General features: G+C 42.4%; 1 protein-coding gene across 1 annotated transcript in view; it reads right to left on the bottom strand.

Annotated features, from left to right (window-relative positions):
• tubgcp2 (tubulin, gamma complex associated protein 2) overlaps window positions 1–12872 on the bottom strand; it is a 44632-nt gene that overhangs the window by 16555 nt on the left and 15205 nt on the right. The window contains exons 3-10 of the mRNA XM_034193932.1: window positions 6113–6241; window positions 5614–5790; window positions 3924–4083; window positions 3569–3776; window positions 3157–3356; window positions 1305–1494; window positions 1053–1198; window positions 780–960 (exon numbers count right to left, since the gene is read on the bottom strand). Of these exons, the coding sequence (XP_034049823.1) occupies window positions 780–960; window positions 1053–1198; window positions 1305–1494; window positions 3157–3356; window positions 3569–3776; window positions 3924–4083; window positions 5614–5790; window positions 6113–6241 (1391 nt within the window). The remainder of the gene's footprint in view (window positions 1–779; window positions 961–1052; window positions 1199–1304; window positions 1495–3156; window positions 3357–3568; window positions 3777–3923; window positions 4084–5613; window positions 5791–6112; window positions 6242–12872) is intronic.

Raw genomic sequence — 12872 nt, 5'->3', positions numbered from 1 at the left:
AACAAAATCAAAACAAAGCAGCAGTGTGTGATCATTTCTGCAGCGAGTCTGTACTGTCCAGACTCGCTGCAGCTGCGTTGTCTTGACAATGTGTGTGCATACACGCACGTTGCAGCCAGAGACGTTGAGAGAGAGAGAGAGGTTGGACGAAATTGGACGAGAGCCAAACGGAACACCGACGGTACAGGAACTATGCAAACGATGAGGAACAGTCAAGACAGAAAGCAAAACGGAATATGGATGAATTGAGGTTGTCATCGGGATTCGTTCACATTTTTCAACAGTTTGAAAATTCTGATGAAGCTCCAGCTACAGGAACAAAGCTGGACGATGGTTAAATGATGTCTCCGAAAGTCAACGTAAGTCCAGATTTCTTGTTTTGTTTTGGCTTTGGTGTCCTTTGTTAGTGCCATGTGACTGGGCTTTAGTCTTGTGATGTGCTTTTTATCTTGTTTACCCTTCCAATGCAGATATGATGTTTTTATGATGATCTCGTCTTACCGATCCAAATGTACACTGTAACAAATGAAACCCATTCCAGGAGCCACCTTTTCTACATCATGGAAAGGGACATAAAACCTTGCAAAAAGAAGCCACCATTGACAAAGTAGTGTAGTATTTTTGGGTGCCGTAAAAACATCTTGAAGTTGATACGATCTTTGACTTTAAGCTCAGGGTACATCCTGTGTTGTATGTCACCCTCTGCCTTTATATTACTAATCTTTCACTGTGTAAGTCTGGACACACCACTGATCCCTTCTGAAATATTTTGACTTTACCTGAGGCGTGAAACCAGTTCCTTCTCTTCCATGAGGAAGTCCAGGAGGACTTTGCTGGCATAGTTGTAGGCTTTCTCGATCTGTTCCACATAGGCCCTCTCTTTCAGCGTGTACAACACCTCCTTCGCATCAGGACAGGTCACATCACGGCCACACTCTCGCACAACGTTCAAGTATTTGCCTGTGCAATTACACAGAAGGTGAAGAAACACGCCGGTTCCTATCAACGGGACTGTACAATCCTTCAACTTTTTTCACTTTATTTATACATACCTGTACTCAGTATTTTGTCTGCCATTTTCTGTAGGTAAGAAGGAATCCGATGCTGTACAATGGTGTATCGTTGATCCCAGTATTTGTCATTGTAGTCCTCCTGAATCTTCTCTTTCTGCAGCTCATGCTCTTCCACCATAAACTCACTGTGCACATACAGGAAAAAAGCGCACTGTGGATTCATGCCGATGCATTGTTAGTATGGAATTAGCTGTCACATGATGCTTTTCTGTGACAGGACAGCATGGGCACCTGTACGGATCCTTGATGATGCCCCTGTAGATCCACTTCTCCAGTATTTCAAAGTAGGGGACGCTGGCTGCTTTAGTGAGATAGAGGCACAGCTCCTGAGCCTGGCTGTCACCGGTGTAGTTGAAGGTTCTGTCATGGAGAAGGCTCAGGGTTGACCCTCCCATGCACTCTCCTTTGTCTACTGAGGATGCTGTGAAAACAATTTTCTTCAAAGTAAACCTTAGCTATGACAAAAAGTAGCATGTGACACCACCATCCATCCATTTTCTATACCTGCTTAACCCATTTAAGGGTCATGGGTGGCCTGGAGCCTATCCCAGCACTCATAGGGCGTGAGGCAGGGTACACCCTGGACAGGACGGTAGTCTGTCGCAGGGCCACATATAGACAAACAAACACATTCACACCTGCACATACACCTACGGACAATTTTAATTGTTTGGATGTGGGAGGAAGCCGGAGCACCGGAGGGTGCTAAAATAGGAGGTTCTAAGAGCAAATCTGGGCATATCTGAAGCCAAATTCCAGAGTAAGAATTTTATTTTTAGGGCACTTTTTTGTGATTTTTTTTATTTTATTTACACCTATGGAACATAAACAGCCAGTGAATATAGGTAACTTGTTTTATTCTAAGGTATGGCATACACATGTTCTCACAGCTAATCTGACTATTCTGTCAGTCGCACATCTAGGCACTTCTGTCATTCATGTGCTTAGCAATGCCAGCTGGTGCGAAAACAATCAAACCTAACCTTTCTTCTTTAGTGATTTATTTCACTGTAACTGTGTTATTGCAAAAAAACAAAAAAAAAAACAAAACAAAACAAAAAAAAAAAACATTTGAGTTCCCTCTTTTTCTCTACAGATGCAGGACGTAGAGGCGCAGTAAAAAAGAAAAAAAAAAAAAAAGCCCCAAATGATTAAAAGCTTAACAGGAGCAAACACTACTTAAGGGTTAGAAGGCTAAAACTTTTTTTTTTCTTGACAGCACTACTTAAACAATTCTCTGATACAAAAACATCAGTCTAATGCCACATTCACACTGGATGCCACAAATCTGCATCCCTCGCCTGGTGATGGACACGCCACCATCTCCCAGTGTGTCGCACTGCTTGAGCTGCGTTCACACCGGACGCAACAAATTCATCATAATGCTGCAGGAGCTGTGTCTGGATGACGGCCCTTTCAACGGTACTTACGCCTCTCCAGGACCCAGTTTGAGGAACTTCTGAACAAAAAAACAAAACAAAAACAAAACAAACAAAAAAAAACTGGCTGCTACTGCAGTTCATCCCTCTCCCCTCAAACGCTGTCATAATTGTGTTAAATAAATAAAGGAGACAGGACATGTCCACATCGCGTATAAACTCCAGAAATCTCCACATCACTACATATCCAGTCCCTGACTGGTCAGATTTTTCAACTTGGGGAAGAGGGTGACGTGACGCAATGGAACACGATATCGTGCCACAAACGCGCCAATTGCTCAAAATCGCTTTATTCGCGTCCATCGCGTCGCATTGCGTGGCTTGGACTTTCGTGGCGCCACAGCACGTCCATCTATAGGGATTACATGGCAACCTCTCGCCGCCGTCGCTCACGTGGCGTCTGGTGTGAACGCGGCATTATTGAGAATCAACAAACTTGTAGACTGGTGTGGTGGAAGATTTAGTTTGTTCCCATTCCTGGTATAAATTGAAAGTTAAGCTATTACATTTCCCCCACTGCTAAACCAGCCATCCACTATCGTTCACATTTGAAGATTTCACACTGATTACACTTACAATGGAACAAAGCATCTTTACAATCTTGCAGAAAATATAAAAAGTTCAGGATGAAACATTTTAATTACCAATAGACGCCAGTATCTCCATGGTCCTCATGGTGGGTTGAATGTAGAACCAGAGTTTCTGCAGAGACAGGAGGTCCTGCCGCTGGAGATGCTCTAGCTGAGTGACAAGGATCAGATACTCCTTCATCAGCGTCCTCATCGCTGCCGTCAGGGCGTGGTTCACCTGCCCATACTCAAAAGATGACTTCTCCTCAATAAAACTGCAAGCACAGATACAAAGCAGTCAAGTAATAACTCTTATTCTCTTACTGTCACATACAGTATCTATACTAAGAAAGACTAACTAAAGTATTCAAAATGACTAACATGTTAAGGCAAATTGAACACAAACAATAATCACACAAAGTAGCATCCTTTTAATATTAAGATATTATATCCACCAGCAGTGATTCTGTTTTGTCTGTGTGCTCACCGAGTTATAGTGGAGTAATATGATGCAACAGGTAATGTTCTATTTACAAGCTCTTTGACAGACATGTCCAATGTTGGATCCACTATGAAAGAGCGGTTCTGCCTCCCCAGTACAGGCTGCGCTGTGATATCTCTCCCATCAACTCCAATCAATACAAACAGCAAATCCTCAACCAAAGCTTGTTCTTGAGCAGCCAGGGGCATTGTACCTGAACACAGAAAGTACAGTCAAGCCGTGAACCGTGTTTAAAAATATACCACCAATAACCACACTGTTGCAGAACGGTTACACAGAAGACTTGGATAGCATTGAACAGATTATATATAATTCATGTGAATTTGAAACTTGAGCATACCGACAGCCACAGCTGGGTCTCCTGGAGGAGTGGAGCTGGTGATGAAGTCTCCAATGAGAGCAGGCCGTTCATACACCCAGTTAGGATACACAGGGTTAGGCTGGGTGGGGTTCTTCTTGTTGTGCTTGTCTCGTAGCATCTTCCGCGTGACTTCAGCAGACTGCAGGCAAATTCAGAGCGAGACAGACAAAATATAAACAGCAGCACCTTAACACTGTAGGCATTCACCACAGGTTTTCCAAACAGCTCGCTAAGTTTGATGTCATGTTTCTACTAAAGAGCTGGTAGAATCATGAAATCATGAGACTAAATAATGTCTGGGTTTTTCCAATTTCAATTTATTTTCATTTATACAGCACCAAATCACAACAAGGTTGCCTCAAGGCACTTCACACAAGTAAGGTCTAACCTTACCAACCCCCAGAGCAACAGTGGTAAGGAAAAACTCCCTGAGGAAGAAACCTCAAGCAGACCAGACTCAAAGGGGTGACCCTCTGCTTGGGCCATGCTACAGACACAACTTACAAAACAATTCACAAAACGAACATGCAGGAAATGTTGCTGGTGCACAGGATGGTTTCTGGAAGAGATACCACAGGTATCTCTGGATGGAGCTGCACTTCAGAGAGAAAAGAAAAAAAAAATCTGAATCAAGCATCAGAAAGACAAATACAGTGTAATTTGTCAGCATTAAGCAACAAGAAAAACAGAAGAAATACTAAGGTGATCGCTGGCCACTAGCCCTAAGCTTCACTAAAAGACCCAGAATTTAGATAAAGTTGAGGCAGCGGCACGCTCTGTTTCCTAATAAAATGAATTAAAAGAGTAAAAAGCATTGAAACATACTATGCCTGTATGCTAGGCATACGAAAGGGAAAATAAGTGTGTCTTAAGTCCGGACTTGAAAGTCTCTACAGAATCTGACTGTTTTATTGACGTAGGGAGATCATTCCACAGAACACGGGCATGATAAGAGAAAGCACTATGACCCGAAGACTTTTTTATTTACAATAGGGACACTAAGTAGTCCTGAACCTTGAGAACCCAAAGCTCGGGCTGGTACATAGGGTTTAATTAGGTCAGCTAGGTAGGGAAGTGCCAGTCTGTGAACAATTTTATAGGCTAGTAGCAGAACTTTAAAATCTGATCTCACAGGGACAGGAAGCCAGTGAAGAGATGCCAAAATGGTGTAATGTGGTCAAACTTTCTGCTTCCTGTCAAAAGTCTGACAGGAGCATTTTGAACCAATTGGAGAGCCCTAATGCTGGACTGCGGTAAACCAGAAAATAGAACATTGCAGTAGTCCAATCTAGAAGAGACAAACACATGAATCAGGGTCTCAGCATCAGCCATAGACAGGATGGGATGAATCTTCGCTATATTTAACAGGTGGAAGAAAGCAGTCCTCGTAATGTCTCTAATGTGGAGGTCAAAGGATCAAAAATTACCCCAAGGTTCCTCACTTGTCAGTGCGATGTATACCATCTTATCAGAGTTTAAAACTAGGAAGTTGCTAGACATCTAGCTTCTCACTGATGCAAGGCAGTCTTGCATCAGTGGGATTTTATGTGGCTGAGATTACCAGCAGTTATTGGCATGTAAAACTGCGGGTTGTGCGCAATGTCTCGTCCTACAGTTTCATAAGGAAACTGCAGCCTTGTTGTACTACAATATTAAAAGAAATGCAAACCAATGGAGCGCTGGAGCTGGCCGCCACATTGCCGAGTTTCTTTCGCAGCTCATCCAGTTCCTGCATGGACATTTTGGTGGTGGTCTGTGGTACAGTGTAACTACTGGTGGTGGCTGAAGTCGTGTTTGGAGATGATTCCGACCGTTCCTTTGCATTCTGTTGCAGAAACTGAAGTGTCTGGGAAAAACACAACAACACTGAAAATAAGTTATAGCTAGGAACTGAGGTTCTACAAAATGTTTTTCTCGATTTACTTCACAGTCATACATGGTCCCACTGTTTGTCCATAACAGTCTTTGAAAACAAACTTTCAGAACCAAATGATTGGGTGTCTATCTTTCATTAACATCTTAAGGAATTGTGTCACTATTACATGCAAATCAATCATTTACAATACGCCCATTCAACATTAATGAAACAAATGTGAAATACAGTTATCTGACTGACAGGTGGTAGGAAACAACAACAAATAGTTGACAACTTATTAATCACTAATTACCTCTTTATCCTCACAGAGCTTGGAGAGGAGATAAACCAGAGGATCAAGGTTGCGCACATTTTTGGATTTGAGCTCGTCATACTTCCTCAAGAAGTCTTCAGGAGTTTTGGAGAATTCGGCTAGTTTGACCTGGAATAAAGAATCAGAATCAGCCATCAACATATAGAAAATACCAAAAGTACACCCACACTTAGCCACATTTAATCTGTACCGTGAGGCATCGTTTTAGTAGTAATTTGATTGTCAAAACTTTTCTGTCAAAACTAAACTGAGTTTCAGCCCTTGCTGATGCAAAAAAATGTTTGAATGATCATGCACTTTTACATATTCCAACTGTGTAACAATACACATTCAGGATTTCCACCACTTTCAAAGAATAACTTCCAACAACATGACCACACCATTTAAAAAAAAACAAAACAATATATTGTAGTATCCCAGTTGGCACCCTTTGAATTCACAAGAGAGGGTTGTGAGACTAACATGTACCCCAAATACACTGGGTCTGATGATGTAGTCTCAAATGTGCGGTGAAAGCCACAGGTGCACACACAATTTATATAAATAATGATTATTTTCATAAGTGATACTGTGTGTGTATATATACACACACACACACACACACACACACACACACACACACACACACACACACACACACACACACACACACACACACACACACACACACACACAGTCAAGTCTGGAAACATGCGATGGTGCTGTGCGTCACTGCTTCCATGACATTACAGAGCCGCATTGGGCCCTGGATGTCAACCACCCAGGCAGACAATTGTCCCATTCCACCATCACTACAATAACAATCTGCTGCAGAGAAATGAAACATGAGCATCCTCTTGCACAAAGTCAATCCAGCAGTACCTAAGGATCCTCCAAAGAAATCTAGCTGTCACCTTAGTTTACTGGTTAGCATCCAAGTCTTGCAACATACTCTGTGTCCATACATACACATTATATACACTGACAGGGTTTTCTCTATATTATAAATATATATTATCAAATATTAATGTCTTTACTTTGATGTACTCTCTGTGATCATGTCTTTGATTCTGTTCTCTATTTTTCATATATACATGTATGCATGTGTGAGAGTTCATGTACCATTATTCCTTTAAATAATTACTCATTGTCAAAGCAATCACTGTTCAAGTAATCATTAAAACTGCCACACGAGAAAGTGAGCAGATGATCTTTGGTTTAGTCAATGTGCAGACTGTTTTGCTAGTTATGTTTTTGCTAAGCGCAGATGTGCATCTTTAATTAACGGTTAAGCCTTGAGGGAAGAGCAGTGTGACCGGAACAGTGGTTCAGGGCTGGACAGCCTAGGAGACTGAGGGCTCAAAACCATAACAGTTTTCATATCAACGTGAGACCAGACTTTGTGTCTTTCCATTGTTTTGTGATACTGTCACTCCTATATGCTTGTATGTAACTATATTCAATAAAAAGGAGAAGCAAATGGGCGGGGCCTTCAGAGCAGACGACAGTTCTTGATGAAGGAGCTCCTCGTTTGATTCAGTGTCTTCTGCATGATCATTTTTTGTGTGTGTAAACTGAGTTGTTCTTTCCAGGTCCAACTCTGAACGACTGACATCTTGGTCCTTCGAGCCGGATGCTAATAGACCGGCAACTCGTCGGCACATGACGGAGAACGCCCGCGGAAGTCCGCGGCCGCTGGAACCAGTTCCTGCAGACCCTTTTCCAGGGGACATGTCTCCTCCCTAAGAGGTCGACGCTTACCGGGGTTAAGGCATTCGAATTCAGCGGCAAAGTCTGATCACGGGTGAGAACTGAATTTCTTTACGTGCACGTGTGTGCATGTTGCCGGGACCACCGCAAGGAAAAAACCCAGTAATGTCTTTCTTGGTTCGTCTTAGGGCTGAAACGATTAGTCGAATAACTCGAATAATTACAAAAAAATGTTCGAGGCAAATTCTGTGCCTTGAAGCTTTGTTTAACGTTGTAGTACATATGCCAGGCCTGTGTGTGGCGCTGCAACGTCTGCAGGGAAAAAAAACAGAAGAAGACTGGAGCATAACAGCTAATCAAATTAGCAACGATAGCTACCGCTTTCCAACGTGACAGAGTAAAATAAAGACTTTTAAGAGAAAGATGGTCCACGCTGATCATCTGAAACAGACTTACTGTGCATTTAAAGTAAAGCAGTGTGTTTGTCTATTTTTAAAAAACACACGGTCTGCTCTACATCGGGAGGGACTACTGACCCGGCGGCTGGCTGCTGTCTCTCTCTGCCCAGTGTGAGGGGCTGTCAGACCGGGCGAGTCACAGCTCTGTCCCCAGCTACATTGACAAACAGCAGAAGTCCACTCTTTCTTCTGTGTTTACCTCAGACTCGCAGTGAGTGTTTGACTTTTTAATTTTTGCTTTTTTGGGCAACACACAACACTTCACAAACACGGTAACTTAAATAAATTAATACTTTTTAAAAAACTGACTGTGAGGCTGCATGTTCAACCTCCAGCTGAAATGCAACTGTTGAATTGCAGAAAAAGAGGGATAAGAAAAAAAAAAAAAAAAAAAAACACACAGGGACCCAGTCCATCAACCTTTATAAAAACAAAACAAAACAAAACTTAAAAATTGTTCATTTTACAAGTTGGAGAAAACAAAACAGAAAGCCACATCCCATCGCCATTTCAGCAAAATGCCAACACTTTGGCGCAGTGACATTGTGCCATTGCTTAGGGAGAACCCTGGACTATTGATGTTTAAAAACGCAAAAGTACTTTTTATCCGATTACTCGATTAATCGCCAGAATAATCAATAAAATACTCGATTACTAAAATAATCGATAGCTGCAGCTCTAGTTCGTCTCTTGGCTTAAACACTGTAAGGTGTGAGGCAAAAGCCTGGCTGTAAAGCGTTAAATTTTACTCTCTGAGAGAGAAAGAGAAAAGTCAGGTGGTGCAGCGGTTAAAGACCATCTGTTACCGAGCTGCGTGCTTGCGCTGCATTTCCCGCTGTGTCAGACACCTGATGTGGCTGTTGGCTCCAGATTGAGCCGGCAGTGGTTACAATTGGCAATTAATAAAGCAAGAGACAACTAAAAGACCACTTTCGGGTCCGGAACAGCGCGTAAAAAACTGTTCAGTGTTAGGTTGGTGAAACCTTCGGTGGATGAGCCGTAAAATTCTGATATAAAAACCGGTTGGAGCAGAAGCATGATAACAGCGGAGCTAAAGCGTGATAACTGCTGAAGCGCAGCGGGGTGAATGTGTTTGTGTGAGTGTGCTTTTATGAGTAAGAACGTGCACAACTGAATCGCGGGGGCCTGTCACCAGTTTTAACCCACTGGCAGAAACGAAGCCCTGTCTGTGAAATACGAGTTGTAAATGTAAGTTGTAAACGCTCTATACGCACCACACCTGTTTGTGAACCTACGAGTCTGAAAAGAAGCCCTAAGCAAGGTCACCCACCTCTCAGAGGTCGAAGAGGTGACACTTTTCAGACTGATCGGTGACCAAACAGTGAAAAAAGAACAACAACCTGTTCGTTTAGCTCTCCCTATGAGATAACCCCACAAACAGCTAAAATGGGTAACAGTTGTTCTCACAGTAAACATGACACACAGTCAAATGATGTTAGGTACATGGAGACCAAAGATCCAGCATCACCTGAACACTTAAAAATGTGGCGAGAGACAGTTAACTTCTCGGGAAAATTAGTTAAACTCCACAACAAAGTCATTTGATACCATAAAAGAGAACACCAGTGATTTTACAAAAAGGCAAGAAAGATGTGGCATAAAAAATACACCAGACCATGCTTTTGCACCAAACACAGCAATGTTTAAACCTGCCAGAGCAGTCATAATGATGTGTGAGGAAGAAGTGCATTTTGCAGGAAAGGGCAAAGGTCAGCGTGTTGGAAGTGTGGGAAGAATGGACACTTTGCGTGTAAATGGACACACTCGCAAAGATGAGTTATTCATTTTCAACATGAATTTTGTTTATGTACATATAAGGTTGCAGTTCTTTCTTGTCTAGCAGATTATACTTGTCAATTTTTCCTTACTTTTGTTCTGTTGTTGATTGTAGACAGATTGTGTGCAATTATTGTGAATTGTTTTAGATAAAACTGTCAAGGTCACAGTTGCTGGCTCCTCAAACATTTTAAAGTGTGGAGTTAAGATACTGAGAAATAAGTGCACATTAATCAATTTTGTACGTGTATATGTCCAGGGTAAAAGATAGAGTATTCTGAGGGAGAATTCTGAAATCTGTTGATGAAATAAAACTTTTGTTTGTTAAGATGATAACTCAAAGACAATAAATACTATTGTCTTTCTACTTTCCATATTGAATGATCATATAACTGGGATGAAGTGGTTAAAATATGGTTGATTTTTGTACACTGGATAAGGTGTAAAAGGTGGTTAGTTTCGCCTACATAACAGATTTTAAGTAAAGATGATCAAGATTATATTCCAGTATAGAGTGATTAATGATTGGATTTATTATTGTGTGATATATTTTTTGTGTGGGTTAGTTCTTTTCTGTCTGGGGAAAAAGAAGAAAATTCAGATTGACTGCTTCAATTAAACATTGCAATATTTGGCCAATCTTGCCTCAGTAATCATGAGTGAGCTACTGTGGAACTGACCACTTAGATCAATAAGTTCCAGCGGGTATTCATTGTCCGGAAACAGGCTCATCTAGGCAATGAAGACTTTGGGTTCTAAAACATTGCTATGAATCAGTTATTAAATACTGCTAAAAGATTGAAAAATTGTCGATTGACTGATCCACTAATTTTTTGATGGCACATGACAGACAGAAGGCAGCAGTGGTTGTGGTAGATTCTCTGAGGACTATTAAAAACAGATTGTGAGACTGTGATTGCATACCCGGTTCTTGACCTCCGGGCCCCAAACAGCCTGACAGAAGGTTGGCGAGAGAGAGAGAGAAAAAAAAAAGTCTCCTATCAGTTCACTGCAATTACTGCTTCCGCTGAGGTCTACGTGTCTACATGTGTGTATAATGTAACACAGGTCTTCTTTGGACCTGTGGACGTTTTTTTGGGTTTTTACACTCAACAAAAATATAAACGCAACACTTTTGGTTTTGCTCCCATTTTGTATGAGATGAACTCAAAGATCTAAAACTTTTTCCACATACACAATATCACCATTTCCCTCAAATATTGTTCACAAACCAGTCTAAATCTGTGATAGTGAGCACTTCTTTGCTGAGATAATCCATCCCACCTCACAGGTGTGCCATACCAAGATGCTGATTAGTGCACAGGTGTGCTTTAGACTGCCCACAATAAAAGGCCACTCTGAACGGTGCAGTTTTGTTTTATTGGGGGGGGGGGGATACCAGTCAGTATCTGGTGTGACCACATTTGCCTCATGCAGTGCAACACATCTCCTTCACATAGAGTTGATCAGGTTGTGGAATTGTGGCCTGTGGAATGTTTGTCCACTCCTCTTCAATGGCTGTGCGAAGTTGCTGGATATTGGCAGGAACTGGTACACGCTGTCGTATACGCCGGTCCAGAGCATCCCAAACATGCTCAATGGGTGACATGTCCAGTGAGTATGCCGGCCATGCAAGAACTGGGACATTTTCAGCTTCCAAGAACTGTGTACAGATCTTTGCAACATGGGGCCGTGCATTATCCTGCTGCAACATGAGGTGATGTTCTTGGATGTATGGCACAACAACAGGCCTCAGGATCTCGTCACGGTATCTCTGTGCATTCAAAATTCCATCAATAAAATGCACCTGTGTTCTTTGTCCATAACAGACGCCTGCCCATACCATAACCCCACCGCCACCATGGGCCACTCGATCCACAACATTGACATCAGAAAACCGCTCACCCACACGATGCCACACACGCTGTCTGCCATCTGGCCTGAACAGTGTGAACCGGGATTCATCCGTGAAGAGAACACCTCTCCAACGTGCCAAACGCCAGCGAATGTGAGCATCTGCCCACTCAAGTCGGTTACGACGACGAACTGGAGTCAGGTCAAGACCCCGATGAGGACGACGAGCATGCAGATGAGCTTCCCTGAGACGGTTTCTGACAGTTTGTGCAGAAATTCTTTGGTTATGCAAACCGATTGTTTCAGCAGCTGTCCGAGTGGCTGGTCTCAGACGATCTTGGAGGTGAACATGCTGGATGTGGAGGTCCTGGGCTGGTGTGGTTACACGTGGTCTGCGGTTGTGAGGCTGGTTGGATGTACTGCCAAATTCTCTGAAACGCCTTTGGAGACGGCTTATGGTAGAGAAATGAACATTCAATACACGAACAACAGCTCTGGTTGACATTCCTGCTGTCAGCATGCCAATTGCACGCTCCCTCAAATCTTGCGACATCTGTGGCATTGTGCTGTGTGATAAAACTGCACCTTTCAGAGTGGCCTTTTATTGTGGGCAGTCTAAGGCACACCTGTGCACTAATCATGGTGTCTAATCAGCATCTTGATATGGCACACCTGTGAGGTGGGATGGATTATCTCAGCAAAGGAGAAGTGCTCACTATCACAGATTTAGACTGGTTTGTGAACAATATTTGAGGGAAAGTTTTAGATCTTTGAGTTCATCTCATACAAAATGGGAGCAAAACCAAAAGTGTTGCGTTTATATTTTTGTTGAGTGTATTTGAGAAGAGTTGGGTTATTTTGCTTGCTTGTTGGAGCAGTTGTGGGATTTTGTTCTTGGTCTGGGGTGTTAGAGGAGCGTGTATACACACAGCTGCTGATGG

Source organism: Thalassophryne amazonica, chromosome 18 (assembly GCF_902500255.1).
Source record: "Thalassophryne amazonica chromosome 18, fThaAma1.1, whole genome shotgun sequence".
Taxonomy (NCBI): domain Eukaryota; kingdom Metazoa; phylum Chordata; class Actinopteri; order Batrachoidiformes; family Batrachoididae; genus Thalassophryne; species Thalassophryne amazonica.
Note: the sequence above shows the minus strand (reverse complement) of the source record. Positions and strands in the feature narration are given on the sequence as shown.